Here is a 16,419-nt window from a genome sequence, read left to right as displayed (position 1 = left end):
AAGTTCTCGTTGGCAACGTTAGTCTCTTCACTAGACTCAGAGTTCCTCTTAGTGTCATCCTATTGATATTCATATTCTTGATCTAAAACTCGGTTCTTATCTTCCATATCTTCCTCCTCCGATGGAACAATAGGTGCAATATATGGCAATCTTTCATACTTGTATGGAGCGTTAATCCACTTCTATATTCCCTTTACGATGCTTCATTCATCTTCAGGAATCTAATTGAACAATTTTGACAAGGTGAAGGAATGAACCCAGTCTTTAGCTTTATCATAATCATAACTAGTACCAAGCTATTGAAGTATCAGTGCAAACTATCGAGGATATGGAACATATGGGGATCTTTTAGTTCCTTTTATGATTTTAGCAATTTGATCAAATTTGAGCTGAGCAAAATCCAACTACTTATTCCTGATAATAGAGAAAAATGTGTTGTTCAAAGGAGTTCATCTGATCAAGATTCCTTGTCTTGTGAGTAATAAATTTATCAAGAACACATGTGAGAAACTTTTATGCAGTGGGAAGATGTAAACATAGAACATAGTGGTTTCCTTGTTTCTTAAAGTCGTATTCCAGTATTCCATGAACAACGCGACATTCTTCCATAGAGGGAAATGGAAAGTATTCATCTTAAATAGGAAGTCAAAGTGCTCTTCGTACATCTATTATAGTAATTGAGATAGTATGTTCTCCATCTCATATTGTGCCAACAATCACTCTAGTACCATAGTAGGTAGAAGTATAGTAGACCTCACAAACATGTTGTAGAAGAGAAGGATCAACAACATCGACAAGAGCATAGTGAAGCAGACATGCTGTAAGATAGGCCACAAAATCTTCAAATTCCTTCTTTCCATACTTTTTAGGGATTTGAGGAGAGAATGCAACATTGTTGGACATGATAACGATAGGAGTATCATGAGTTCCAACAACTTTGCCTGTGATTGGTGTAGGAGCATATGTGTAGAGAACAAATAGAGGAGCCATGGAGGCTGCGATTAGGGTTCTTGAGATTGAAGACAAATAAGAGTTTTTGATTATAACTGAAAGCATAAAGTGTTGATGATGATATAAGTCCCATTTTATACTCCAAAGAATACATTTTGAGAAGCAATCACAAGAGAGAAAAAAAAATTCACCCCAAATCTTGTAGTTATCTAGGGATAACGAATATCCCTAAATTTAAAAATTTATAGTAACATCTCATTTTCCGAAGAAGGTGGGCCAATACTTCAGGAAACAAATAAGGATTTTTGGACCAGACCCTCAACCACGACATAACGTGATACTTATCGAACGCGTGCTTTCAAGAGACACCACGGCGTGGAAATGGATGGCCACGGTGTGGAACTTGGTCAGGCCCAAGCCCACATATTTTATTTTAACACCTAGATTTCAGGTATTCATTTTAACCTTTGAGTTATGTTTAATTTTCAAGTTTAGTCCCTGGTGGCAATTTTGTAAATATGAAGTTCTTTGGAGTACGCGGGGCGTACACCCTTGTATGCGAGACGTACTCTGGAGCGCCTTAGAACTCTAAGCGTACACAGGTACGTAGGGCATACCTAACTAGGGTTCAAACCCTAAATTTTAGGGTTTGGACCCTATTTAACCTCATTTATGGCCTCAAGCACCTTGTTACCTTCAACTTCTATCCTCATCTCGAAAACCCTAAGAGTGTTTGTGCAGTGTGAAGCTTTTGAGCCATTTGGTGCCTTTTTAGAGCTCTTGGAGTAGAAGGAAGAACATTAAAGTGCTGGTGTTTCACTCAAGGCTTTGGATCCAACATTGTATCCCCCTTGTGCACCTTGTGGAGATAAAAAGTTTCAAACTTGATGAAAGAATCTCTTAGATCTGGTTTTGCTTAAGTTATTTCCTTTTTGGTCCCAAACTTAGCCTTTGTGAGTAGGAGGCACTCCAAGGCATTTGGGTTGTCCTTTTAGAGGTTCTTAGGGGTGTTAAGTCATAAAGTTGGGTTCTTGGTCACTAGTTTTCCCCCATGCAAGTACTAGATGGTCTTAATGGGTTAAGAGGTTATGGTTTTTGGTTTTAAGGACTTAATAGCCATGCTAGGCCATAAATTTGGAAACTTTATGGATTAGAACATCTTATGTGACCTAGATCTGAAGTTTGAATGTAGGTGGTTAAGGGATTACGTACTTACTTAAGAGTTTGGCAAACAACCTTGTACGCAGGGTGTACCACATGGTATGTTGAGCGTATGAGGTCAGCACCCCGTTCATCGGTCAACTACAAGGTACGCCCTGCGTACTAACTGAGTCAACCCGGTTGAATTTGACCTGGTTTTGACTAGGGTTTGACCTAGGGGCATTTTAGGTATTTGAATGCTAGTCTGAGTTTTGGTGGCTTTTATTTATAAATGGATCGGTAGTGTGGGTTTCAAAGCAGTGTGTTAGTTCAACTTTTCACCTGTCTATGAGGTGAGTCTTCTCACCACCTTAAGTGGGCCGAAGGCACCAAGGTTGACCCACCGTATTGTATGAGTAGAATTGTATGTTATCATATGATTTTGTTTGTTGTGTTTGTATGGTTTATGCATTGAGCTTTATAGGCTCGAAGTCATTACATAATCGGGGTTGATACAGAATTGGGGGTTGATTCGTACCCAACACAGCTATATGCTGTATTTTGGGTTGATACGGACCCGACACAGCCACATGCTGTTATTGGATATATATATATATATATATATATATATATATATATATATATATATATTGTATGTGGTAATTTGGGAAGCTTACTAAGCTTTATGCTTATAATTTGTGTTTATGGTTTCAGGTACTTCCAGTTCAAAAGGGAAGGGCCCGACGTGATGACACAACATTCTCCCAACATGGTTTCCGCACTTGATGTATTTGTACTTTGATATTTTGAATATTGTAATGAATGATGGCTTTTGATACAATCAATGAATGAAAACTAATGGTTTTTAAACGAAAAAATTTTGGTACTGTTTTTGGGTCGTTACAAGTTGGTATCAGAGCCTTGGTTTGAGGGATTCAGGCACACTCTCGAGTGTGTCAAAACTCAAACTAAGGAAATGATAATCTTTTCAAAAGAAAAAGAAATTGATTTTTTGAGATATATTCTTTTTAAGTAAAAAGGGGAGTACAATGCGTGCAATTAGACGAACTCAAGTAAGTGTTTACCAAATTAACTTTACTTATATATTGTGATTAGTATGCTTGATATGTGAATTGCATGCTAGATTAGGGCTAAGGATACCTTTAGGAATCATATGATAGAATTGCATGATTTGTGTGATGCCTTATAGCTCAATAACACTTGATGCCATGTATTACTTGGAATTGATATCAACTCAATTATTTGCTATGTGCATGCTTTCAAAGTTGTTTATGATTAGGATATTATAGGCCTAGATAATCGGTTTAGCCTTATTCCTTGTTCCTTTTTTGGTTGTGTACTTAGGGTAGAATCTTAATTCAACATTCTATGTAATCATATTTGTGTACGACTTGCATGCATAGGGCAACCCGAAATGTTGATTAAGGTTCTTGGTATTGCTTGTGGTATGAGTTGAGATTTCCTAGAAGAGTCTAGGATATGTATGTTGTGTAGCATTGGTTTGTTTTTATTTGTAGTGTGGTAACTTAGAGGAATCAGGATTTACCTTGAGGAAGGTACAGGTAGGTGTGGAAGGTAGTATTGGGCACGTACTACTGGAAGCACATGACCTGTACCTGAGACAAGAATATATATGGGGATTCTAAGGGTACCTGTATATTGTGAGTTTCCCTCGAGTGAGTTCTAATTGTTTATATCTTTTTGTTTCAGTTTGAGGATCGTGGTCACTTGTTTGGGATTGGGAGATACTGGTTCAGGTTCAAGTTCTGGCTCTAGCTCAGAACCAGTTAATGAGAGGCTGTGTGAGCTTATTGCAGCCGAGGTTTCTCGCGACATTCTTGACGCTACCCCCATGATTTTTTGTACTATCAAGGAGGAGATTTTGTAGCTCAGGGATGAACGGCTCAGGACCTTTTGAGCTAAGATTGTTGTAGGGTAGATTTGGGCACGAGCTCCCTTATTTTGGGAGTTCAAGGCCTATGGAGATCCTGAGTTCTTTGGGGATAAGGACCCCATCGCTTGTCATCGTTGGATCGCTGACATGGAGAATGCCCAGCGGACGAGCATTTTCCCTGAGGGGGGAAAATATGGGATTAGCATCATGCCTATTGAGGGACAGAGCATGAGACTGGTGGGGGGAGGCTACCCAAGCTGTTGGGACAATGATAGTGACAGTGATGACTTGGGAGAACTTTGTTCAGAGATTTCAAAGGGAGTTTTCATCGGATATCGAGGTGCAACAGCTGGCGAGGGAGTTCCAAGAGCTTCGCCAGACCACCGAGACTATAACACAGATCACCACCAAGTTCCGATAGATAGCTCTGTTGGTTCTACAATACATTTCGGATGAGAAGATAAAGAAGACGAGGTATCATGACATGGTAAGAGATGACATCAAGGAGTTTGTGAGTTTTTCAGGGTGCAAGACGCTGAATGATATGATTGAGAAGGCCCGTGAGCGGGAGATTGAGTTAGAGCTTCGGTCGAAGCACAAGCAAGAGCAGGTGCAGACTGTGGTGGGACAGAGTAAGAAGCCCAAGGTTTTTGATTCGCATTCTAGGGAACAGCAGGTTCGGGGCTGCCATAGAAAGTGTGGCCAACAACATAGTAGGGCGTGTCGATCAGCGGGATTAGTTTGTTACAGGTGTGGGCCGACTGGTCTTATGAGTAGGGATTGCCCCCGAAGCGCAGTGAATTTTTTCATTGCAATCAGCCTAACCATAAAAAGGATGATTACCCGAGATTGACAGGGGAGCTATGACAACACATGTACCAACCACGTTGAGGATTACTGATGGCTGCTAGGGCAAGGCGGGGACCTTTGTGGTGAAGAGCATGACATTTAAGCTAACTACCAATGAGGCCCGTGCATCACCAGCTGTGGTTACGGGTACGTATCTTATCTCTACCTTTTATTGCTTTCTTTATTGTATGCTCATGTTTATGCTTGATTCTGTATAAGGACCTTTTTGGTCGACAGTATGTCTGCCCATGTTTTTTTTGATTCGGGGGCTACCAGATCCTTTGTATCTCTTGCACTCAACAATAAGTTTTGCGATGCTCCCGATACTTTGGATTTTCCCCTAGAGGTTGAGATTGTGGATGACCGTACCATGAATGCATTGAGGGTTTTCCGTGGGTGTGTCCTAAACATGTTTAGCGAGAGGTTCTCTATTGATTTGGTGTCGATTCCCTTGATAGGATCGAAGGTTATCATCGGGATGGATTGGTTGGGCCCCAATGGGGTCGTGATTGATTACAAGCGACAGTTGGTGAGAGTTCGAACCCTAAGTGTGGGAGAACCGATTATTACTGGTGAGAGAGCTTCACATGGGCCAACTCTCTTTTCAGTTGCGAGGGCCAAGAGATATCTACATCAGGGTTATTCTGGGTTCTTAGCCTATGTTTCTGATACGCGAGTTGAGGATACGACAAAGTTTAGTAGGGTACCCATTGTGCGGGATTTTCTTGATGTATTCCCCGAGGATTTTCCTGGAGTGCCTCCCGTGAGGCAGGTTGAATTCCGGATTGATTTGATGCCCGATGTAGTTTTAATAGCCAAGGCGCCGTATCGTTTGGCACCATTGGAGATGCAGGAGTTGTCTATGCAGCTGTAGGAGCTGCTAGATAAGGGTTTTATTCATTCGAGCAGCTCTCCATGGGGAGCACCAATCCAATTTGTGAAGAAGAAAGACGGTTAACACAGGTGTGCATTGATTACGGGGAGTTGAATAAGATAACGGTGAAGAACCGTTACCCACTCCTGAGGATTGATGATTTGTTTGATCAACTTTAGGGTGCATCTTGGTTTTCCAAGATTGATTTGCTATCAGGGTACCATCAGATGAGGTCCAAGGACGAGGAATGTAGAAGAGAACTTTCAGGACTCATTATGGTCATTACGAGTTCGTGATGATGCCATTCGGGCTCACTAATGCACCAACAATGTTCATGTACCTCATGAACCAGGTTTCCAGGCTGATGTTAGATCGATCATTGATTGTATTCATTGATGATATTCCGGTCTACTCCAGAACCAAGGAGCAGCACAAGTAGCATTTGTGAGTGGTGTTGGAGACCCTGATAAGAGAGAGGCTTTATGCCAAATTCTCCAAATACGAGTTTTGGTTGCATGAGGTGTAGTTTCTGGGGCACATCATTAACCAGAATGGAATCTTAGTTAACGCGGACAAGATCAAGGCTATGATGCATTGGGAAGTCATGAGGACCGCGTCTGAAATTCAAAGTTTCTTAGGGCTCATAGAGTAATATCGGAGATTCATCCAGGATTTCTCCAAGATTTTTGTGTCGTTGACCCGTTTGACAAAGAAGAATGTGATCTTTCATTAGGGCCCCTATCAGCAGTTGGATTTTGAGACTCCGAGAGAGATTGTGTGAGGCTCCAATTATCATGCTCCATGAGGGTTTGGATGATTTTGTGGTTTAATACGATGCCTCTATTTGGGGTTTGGGAGTTGTTCTTATGTACAGGGTCACATGATTGCTTACGCTTCGAGGCAGCTGAAGCCTCATGAGGCAAACTATCCCATACATGATTTAGAGTTAGGGGTCGTGGTTTTTTCCCTCAAGATCTGGAGGCACTATTTGTATGGGGTCCGATGTACTATCTACACCGACCACAAGAGTTTAAGGTACTTGATGGACCAACCAAATTTAAATATGAGGCAACAGAGATGGCTTGATGTGGTATAGGATTACGATTGCGAGATCCTGTACCACCCTAGGAAGACCAATATGGTGGCCGATGTGTTGAGCCTCAAGATGACGAGTACCCCTATCATAAATGTTTCCTTGAGGATGGTTGTCACATCACCTTTGTAGTATTTGATCAAGGAAGCTCAATTTTATGGTTTAAAAAGAGAGAATTGGAAGGCCAAGCGGATCAGGGCACAAATTCTAGTGTTTGTTAGGGACAACCGGGGATTGTTGACTCAGTGCGGTAGAGTTTGGGTACTAGCATCAGGTGGGGTGAGGCAGACGGTTCTAGAGGAGGCGGATAAGTCAAAGTTTTTTTATCCATTTGGGGGGCCACAAAGATGTACAGGGATTTGAGATTGAGTTATTGGTGACCTTGTATGAAAATGGAGATAACTTGGTTTGTTGAGCAATGTCTGACTTGTAGGAAACTCAAGGATGAACATCAGAGATCCCATGACAAGATACAACCTTTACCCATTCCTATGTGGATGTGGGAGGATATCACTATGGATTTCATCATAAAATTGCCAATGATGACTTTTGGTGTTGATTTTATCTGGGCCATCGTGGACAGATTGACCAAGAGTACGCATTTCATTCTGATTGCCGAGAGCATATCCACAAAGAAGTTAACTGATGTTTACGTCGGGGACATGGTAGTTCGACATGGGGTGCTAGTTTTGGTGGTTTCAGACTGGGATGTTCATTTCACCTCTAGGTTTTGGAGGAAGCTTCATGAGGGCTTGGGTACTCAGTTGCATTTTAGTACATACCACCCTCATACTGATGGATAGAGTGAACGGACGATCCAGACACTCGAGGATATGCTTCAGGCCTGTGTGTTTGATTTTGGAGGGAGTTGGGAAACTTACCTTCCACTGGCCGAGATTTTCTACAACAACAGTTAACATGCCAGTATTGATCGACCACCATTTGAGATGTTGTATGGGAGAAGGTGCCGAACTTCGGCTTGTTGGGGCGAGGTTGATCATCGGGTCATGGGAAGCACTAAAGTGGTGCTTAAGACCACAAATTCGATTCAGCAGGTGCGCGACATGCTGTGATTCGTGCAAAGTCGACATAAAATTTATGCCGACCGATGGCATTCGGATCTCGAGTTTTAGGTGGGAAACTTGGTGCTTCTGAAGGTGTCATCCAATTTAGGAAGCAGGGCAAGTTGGGCCCCATATTTATCGAACCTTTCAAGATTTCGACCTGAGTAGGCAAGGTAGCATACCAACTGGATTTTCCGGATGAGCTTGGTTAGATCCATAACACCTTCCATGTGTTGCAACTTCGAAAGTGTATGGCCGATGATTCCGTAATTGTTCCTCTATATGATATGTAGGTTGATGAATGTCTGAACTATGTGGAGAGATCCGTGAAGATTTAAGATCGAAAGATGAAGACTCTACGCAACAAGGAAGTTTCCTTGGTCAAGGTCCAGTGACAACATCGGAAGGGTTCCGAATGGACGTAGGAGCCGGAGGCGGAGATGCGAGAAAACTACCCAGATTTATTTGCGGCAACGGACTTCGAGGGCGAAGTCCAGTTCAAGTGGGGGAAAGTTGTAACACCTAGATTTCAGGTATTCGTTTTAACCCTTAAGTTATGTTTAATTTGCAAGTTTATTACCTGGTGGCAATTTTGTAAATCCGAAGTTCTTTGGAGTACGTGGGGCGTACACCCTCATACGCGAGGTGTACTCCGGAGCGCCTTAGAACTCTGAGCATATGCAAGTACGCAGGGCTCACATAGACAGGGTGTAAACCCTAAATTTTAGGGTTTAGACCTTATTTAACCTCATTTATGGCCTCAAGCACCTTGTTACCTTCAACCTCCCTCCTCATCTCGAAAACCCTAAGAGTGTTTGTGCATTATAAAGCTTTTAAGCCATTTTGGTGCCTTTTTGGAAGTCTTGGAGTAGAAGGAAGAACATTGAAGTGATGGTGTTTCACTCAAGGCTTTGGATCCAACATTTTATCCCCCTCATGCACCTTGTGGAGGTAAAAAGTTTCAAACTTGATGAAAGAATCTCTTGGATCTAGTTTTGCTCAAGTTGTTTCCTTTTTGGTCCCAAACTTAGCCTTTGTGAGTAGGAGGTACTCCAAGGCATTTGATTTGTCCTTTCATAGGTTTTCAGGGGTGTTAAGTCATAAAGTTGGGTTCTTGGTCACTAGTTTTCCTCCATGCAAGTGTTAGATGGTCTTAATGGGTTAAGAGGCTAGGGTTTTTTGGTTTTAAGGACATAATAGCCATGTTAAGCCATAAAGTTGGAAACTTTATGGCTTAGAACATCTTATGTGACATAGATTTAAAGTTTAGACATAGGTGCTTAAAGGATTAAGCACTTAGTTAAGAGTTTGGCAAGCAGCCTCGTACGTAGGGCGTACCGTAGGGTACGCTGAGCGTACGAGGTCAACGATCCATTCCTCGGTCAACTACGAGGTATGCCCCGCATACTAACTGAGTCAACCCGGTTGACTCGGTTGACTTTGACCTGGTTTTTACTAGGTTTTGAACTAGGCGTATTTTAGGTATTTGAATGGTAGTTTGAGTTTTGGTGGCTTTTATTTGTAAAGGGATTGGTAGTATGGGTTTCAGAGCAGCGTGTCAGTTTAGATTTTCACCTGTCTGTGAGGTAAGTCTTCTTACCACCTTAAGTGGGCCGAAGGCACCAAGGCCGACCCACTGTATTGTATGAGTAGAATTATATGTTATCATATGATTTTGTTTGTTGTGCTTGTATGATTTGTGCACTCAGCTTTTTGGGCTTAGAGTCATTACAGACTCAGGGTTGATACAGATCCGGGGGTTGTTTCAGACCCGACACACCTATATGTTATATTTTGTGTTGATACGGACCCGACACATCCACGTGCTGTTGTTTGATATGTATGTTGTATGTGGTAATTTGGGAAGCTCACTAAGCTTTATTCTTACAATATATGTTTATGGTTTCAGGTACTTCCAATTCAAAAGGGAAGGGCCCAGCGTGATGACACAACATCCTCCCCACATGATTTCTGCACTTGATGTATTTGTGTTATGATTTTTTGGAATAATGTAATGAATGATGGATTTTGATACGATCAATAAATGAAAACTAATGGTTTTTAAACGAAAATTTTATGTACTGTTTTTAGGTCATTACATTTAGGGTTTCATCCATATTTAAGCATCTTAACCCCATCTTAGGTCATCTTCTTCAACCTCCATTCATTCAACTCAAAATCCTAACATCTCTTCCATTCAAATGTGCTTGGTGGCTATATCTTGAGGTTGTTTGCTTCATTTGGTGAAACTTGAAGAAGAAGAAGGTGGTTCATTTTGGTGCAAAGAAGCGAAGGGCAAGCTTGGATCCAAGATCTTCTCCACATCTCTGAGTTATTGGAGGTATAAAGTTCATACCTTGACCTTTGTGTTTCTTGTTTGATGTTTGAGTCCATTTTTGAATAATTTGGTCCCATTCTTGAGTGCTCTTGGAGTTTGAGGAACTCCAGAGTTTGATGTGGTGCTCATTTGATCATGAACTTATGAGCTAGTGAGAAAATGGTCTTAGCTTGAGTGTTTTTAGCCTCATGTTTGAGTTTTTCTCACATTTAAGACTTAATGGATTTAGGGTTTAAGATCTTGTCCTATGGTGAGGTCCTAATGGATAAAGTTGGAAGGTTTATCTATTAAGTCAGTGTGGAGAAGTAGATCTGGAAGTATGAGATTAATTAAGCTCTTACTGATAAATTAGTGATTTTCCAGTGGCTACGGCGTGACGAAGTCAAAAATCATGACTGACTTGTTTTAGCATTGCCACGATGTGGCCAACGAGGACCACAACATGACGTTGATCATTGACTTTTGACCAAGTTTGACTTTGGGTTAAATTTGAGGGTTTTGGGCTGTTGATTAAGGTTTTACCTGGTTTTGGTGATTAGCAGATTCATGGGTGCAAGCAGTGTTGGAAAGGGGTCGTATCACAGTGTTTTAGAGTTATTCGATTCAGGTGATTTTTGCCTCGTTGTACCCGTCGGTCAAAGCCACCAATGCCGACCCACTAGTTTTGGTTATCTTTTAGTAGAGGGATGCCATAGGGTCTGTATATAGTCATGTAGCATAGACTGAGGACTCTTGATCTGGGCTTTCTTAATTGTTCCTTGTTTGGTTGTGGCTCCATAGTAGGATCACATGTAAGGGTGTCTATCTCACCTCTAAGTTTATACGGTTATGCATCCCTTGTATTGTTGATATATAATATGTTGCTATGTTGTAGTGATCTGTTAGATATGTATCCTGGTATATAGGATGTTGTCATGCTATAATTGTAAGGTCGAACCTTGAAATATAATGATGTTTGAAATACATCTCAGCATCAACGTATATCTCAGTATCAGCATCAGCGTTTGAGCAGCTCAGCGTGTTTAGTTTATTCAGTGCATTGTAACAGATTTTGTATTTATCTTGTTTCCATAGTTAGCGTAAATTAGTTAGCTGGCATATCCCTGATTTGTAGGGATTGTCTAGAATAGCAGTATATAATCTCTTGTATAGGTTTGTGAATGGACACGCCTTTCACAAACCCTAATCGCTGCTTTGTGCACACAATAATCTCTTTGTGAGATTATCTTTCTTAGTGAAAGTTTTTCTTCGTGAATTCTTCTTATTATTATTTACTGTCATTGTTTGATAAATTGATTGATCTAAAGGCCTCTTCAATTGGTGTCAGAGCGGGTTTCTCTTATCAAACAAATGGCTTCATCTTCTTCTTCGTCGAACTCATCAAATCATCCCTCCGCTAAAATTCCTCCTTTTGATGAAACAAATTTTGCCATGTGGAAAATAAAGGCTCTATATGCTTTAGAGTCAGTAGATGAAGACATGTTGGACATTGTCGAAAAGGGTCCATATGTCCTAATGTATCAGCCTCTGAAAAACAACGTTCCTGATGGTGCTATGAAGAAAACACCTAGAGAAAACTGGACGGCAGATGACAAAAGAAAAAATGGTCTAGATGTTCGTGCTCGTGCCGCAATCAGCTACGCTCTGCCATACAATATTTTTGGGCTAGTTCAAAATTGTATCTCAGTAAAAGAGATGATGGATACTCTGACTGTATCTTTTGAAGGCACTGAAGAAGTCAAGGCTACTCAAATAAATGATCTTAACCGAAGGTATGAACATTTTTTTGCTAAGAAAGGTGAAACCTTGACTCAAACCTTTAACAGATTCAATACTCTTGTTAATGATCTACGAAGATTAGATCAGTTGAAGCATAGAACTGTTCTAGTGCAGAAGTTTTTGGATTCTCTGGGTGCAGGTTGGGAGAACCATGTTGATGTGCTAAAAAATAGTGAGACGATCAACACTATGGACTTACAAAGTCTGTATGGAAATCTTCGATACTATGAGGAATCCAAGCTTCAAAGAAAGGAGCTGATGAAAGATTCTCAGCGTGAATCATCTGTAGCCTTGTTCTCAAACAAAAAGCTAGTGTCAGATTCAGACACTGAAAGTCATTCAGACACTGATTCCTCTAAAACTGACACTGATGATCTTGAAAAGGTTGTGGCTAGTGCATCTTTAATTGTAAAGACCTTTGAGAAGTCAGGCCGAAACTTCTCAAAGTTTCAGAAGAAGATGGGTGGAAAGTTTTCAAAAAGATCAGAAGCTGATAAAAGGCATGGTACTGATAAGAAAGAGAAGGCTCAGTGCTTTAACTGTGGGAGCACTGATCATTTTGCAAAGGAATGTAAACAAAAAAAAACAAGGCTCGGATGAATACTGGAAGCAGAAGTACAACAAGCTGATTGAGAAGCTGAAAGCAGAGAACTTGGAACATAAAGTTCTTGTTGCTGAAGAAGAAAAATGGAAGACTGATGAGGAGTCATCAGATGATGAAGTCAAGTGTTGACACAGATGTTCCTGAAAAAGGCACAAGTACATTTGATGTTGATATGTCTGATGCTGTTGAAAATTCCAGGAAGCACAACACTGACTCTTCTTCAATGTATCAGGTTAAAAACTTTGTTTCCTATTCAATGAATGAAAAAATCAAAATGTTTGAGTATTTGGGTGTTATTAATTCTAAGAAGAATCAAACAATAAGAAATTTGCAAAATCAAATTAATCTTCTTGAAATTGATATATCCATGAAAAATAACATTATTGAGTCCACTCAGGAAAATCTTAGAATCACTAGTTTGTCAAACTCATTTTTGTCTACTGAAATTGACAATGTTAAAGATCTTTTGATCAAAGAACAAATTGTGCTTCATACTTGGGCAAAATCTCACAAAAATGCTAATTATATTATTTATGCTCAAATTCCACATTCATGTGAGAAAATTCTTGGGGGTAATTTTGCAGAAGCTGAAAAGGTTTTTAAATCACAACAAAAAGAATCTGAATTTTATTCCATGAATGAGATGAAAAACAATTTCAAAAATAAGTTTGTCAGTAACTCTTTTATTAATCAGAGTCTAATTGATGAATACTGTGTTACTAACTCTAATGGTGTTACTGAGTGTAATGTTGAAATTACCGGAATTGATCCAACCTCTTACCCTGCACATCTTGTAAGACCAACTCCCCTCACTGAGAATATTATTGCCTTCCCTATCTCAAACGGAGTGTTTCATGCTGTTCATGAACAACTTAAGCATTTTCCTGATTGCAATGCATCTGTGAATAAGTCCAAATCAGACACTGATAGCTCATCATCTATCACTGATCAAATTCTTTCTGACACTGAATTCAATTGTGACTCAATGATAAACAAAAGGATTCAAAGCTCTCTTGGTGAATCTTACATGTCAAAATGTGTCAATTCCAAAAATTTGCTCACCAAGAGGAACTTTGGTACTAGAGTTTGTTACAGATGTGGTGATACCTCTCACAAGATCAGTGAATGTTCATTTGATAAATCATCCTTAAGAGCTGATAATATTAAAGTTAGAAATGAAAAATGGACTCTTAAGTCAAATTCTTTAAACTGTCTTCCTAAGGAGTGTTATAATCTATTATCAAATAACTTTGTGAATGACCCATCCTCGAATGGGTCAGTGTGTTCTAACTAGTTTCTCAGCACTGCAGGGTCAGGAGCATCTTTGGTACTTAGATAGTGGTTGCTCAAGGCATATGACAGGATCCAAGTCTCTCCTGGAAGACTATGTCAAGAAAACTAGTCCTGCAGTAACTTATGGAGACAATGGAAAACGGTTCACTAAAGGATATGGAAATATCAAATGCAATAATGTGGTTTTTCAAAACGTTTCATATGTAAAGGGTCTCAAACACAACCTTATCTCCATCAGCCAACTGTGTGATGCTGACTATGAAGTTCACTTTACAAAGAAGGAAGGTAGAGTTGTCAACACTGACAAGAACATCGTACTTTTAGCAAGTAGAAAGGATGATATATATGTTCTTGATATGTTCTCATGTGACAAGGAGCTGATGCAATGCTTCTTTACAAAGTCTCAGACCAATCTCAGCTGGATTTGGCACAAAAGGTTCTCTCATCTGAACTTCAAGAACCTATCCAAAATATCCAATCAAGATCTAGTTAGAGGACTCCCAAAATTCAGCGTTGTTAAAGACAAGATGTGCTCAGCTTGTGAACAAGGAAAACAAACCAAGTCATCTTTCAAACCAAAGTCATGTTCCAGTATATCTGTCCCTCTACATTTGCTCCACATGGACTTGTTTGGACCTATTCCCGTCCGCTCTCTAGGTGGAAATAAGTATACTCTAGTGATTGTGGATGAGTTCACTCGATTTACATGGGTGGTTTTCCTGAAGAAGAAAAGTCATGCTGCACAGGAAATTATCTCACTGATTCGTAAGAATGAGACATTGACAGGTCTCAAGGTTAAACAACTAAGAAGTGATCATGGTACTGAGTTCCGGAATTCAACTCTTGAAGAATTTTGTGATCATAAAGGCATTGGGCAAAACTTCTCAGCTCCTCGTACTCCTCAACAAAATGGAGTTGCTGAACGAAGAAATAGAACACTGATTGAGGCAGGAAGGACCCTGATGATTCATGCTGGTCTTCCCATGTCATTTTGGGCTGAAGTTGTCAATACAGCGTGCTTTACTCAGAATCGATCTCTAATTCACAGGATTCACAAGAAGACACCATATGAATTACTGAAAAAACGAAATCCAGACGTATCCTTCTTTCACGTGTTCGGATGTATTTGTTATATTCTAAATTAGCGTGACCCAAGATCTAAATTTGAACCTAAGGCTGACAAAGGTATTTTTGTTGGGTACTCATCTATTTCAAAGGCTTTTCGTGTTTTTCATGTGAACAGGCAATGCATTGAAGAATCCATTCATGTGAAGTTTGATGAGGAATCATACACTGATGAAAAAGTCACTCATTCCTCTTTTATTTTTCAAGAGCTTCTCTCTTGTCCATTTGACAAAGTTTCTCCTACTGGAGATGAAGCTGATACTTCTGATTCTATCGTTCCAGTTCCATGTTCCTTGAATCAAGATACTGCAGCCAGATCATCAAATAATTCATCAGGTGCTGATGAAATCCTTGAAGCTGAAGACTCTCCTGCAACTGATAACCTGTCAGTGTCAAACTCTCAGGAATCAGCATCAGTTTCTGAACATCGATATCATCCTGTTGATCAAATTATTGGGAATATTCATGATGGTGTCCGAACCAGATCTCGTGTATCTAATAACTTTTGCATGTATGTTAATTTCGTTTCAATGATCTTACCTGTCAAGATACACACAACTCTTCAAGATGCTAACCGGATTAAAGCCATGCAAGAAGAACTGAATGAGTTTGAAAGGCACAAAGTTTGGACTCTTGTCCCAAGACCATCAGGAAAGACTATCACCGGAACTCGCTGGGTCTATCGTAACAAGGTTGATAAAGATGGAATCATTACTCGCAACAAGGCAAGGCTTGTCGCTCAAGGGTTTACTCAAATTGAATCCATCGACTACGGGGAAACCTTTGCTCCAGTTGCTCGCATTGAAGCAATCAGACTATTTCTCGCATACGCATCCTACATGAATTTCATTGTCTATCAGATGGATGTGAAAACAACATTTCTTCATGGTGTGTTAGAAGAAGAAGTATTCCTCAATCAGCCCCCAGGCTTTGTTGACAAAGATCACCCTGATTATGTGTACCGATTAGACAAAGCTGTTTATGGACTGAAGCAAGCACCCAGGGCTTGGTATGAAACGCTGACATCGTATCTTCTTGAAAATGGATACAGACGAGGAGCAATCGACAATACTCTCTTCATCAAAAACAAAGGCTCAGACATGGTTCTTGTTCAAATCTATGTCGATGACATCATTTTTGGCTCTCCAAACGAGAAACCGAGCAAGGAATTTGCAGAGATCATGTCTCAAAGGTTCGAAATGAGCATGATGGGGAAGATGACCTTTTTCTTAGGTCATGAAGTTCAGCAACAAAAATCAGGTATTTCTATTTTCCAAAGTAAATATATTTCTGACTTGCTTGTTAAGTATTCTCTCAGTGACTGCAAACCAGCCTCTACTCCAGTGTCCAAGACTGATAAGATGCACGTTGATCCCAACTGGAACTGATGTCAA

General features: G+C 40.2%; 1 protein-coding gene across 1 annotated transcript; it reads left to right on the top strand.

Moving 5' to 3' along the window:
• The first annotated feature begins 5,093 nt into the window (after positions 1 to 5,093).
• LOC145051084 (uncharacterized) lies at positions 5,094 to 5,729 on the top strand. The gene has a single exon (XM_078999228.1). It carries the CDS (start codon positions 5,094 to 5,096, stop codon positions 5,727 to 5,729), a length of 636 nt encoding a protein of 211 aa, XP_078855354.1.
• Positions 5,730 to 16,419: the final 10,690 nt, after the last annotated feature.

Source organism: Lactuca serriola, chromosome 5, assembly GCF_051521515.1.
Source record: "Lactuca serriola cultivar US96UC23 chromosome 5, Lser_US96UC23_V15, whole genome shotgun sequence".
NCBI lineage: Eukaryota > Viridiplantae > Streptophyta > Magnoliopsida > Asterales > Asteraceae > Lactuca > Lactuca serriola.
This window is presented reverse-complemented; position numbering and strand designations above follow the sequence as displayed.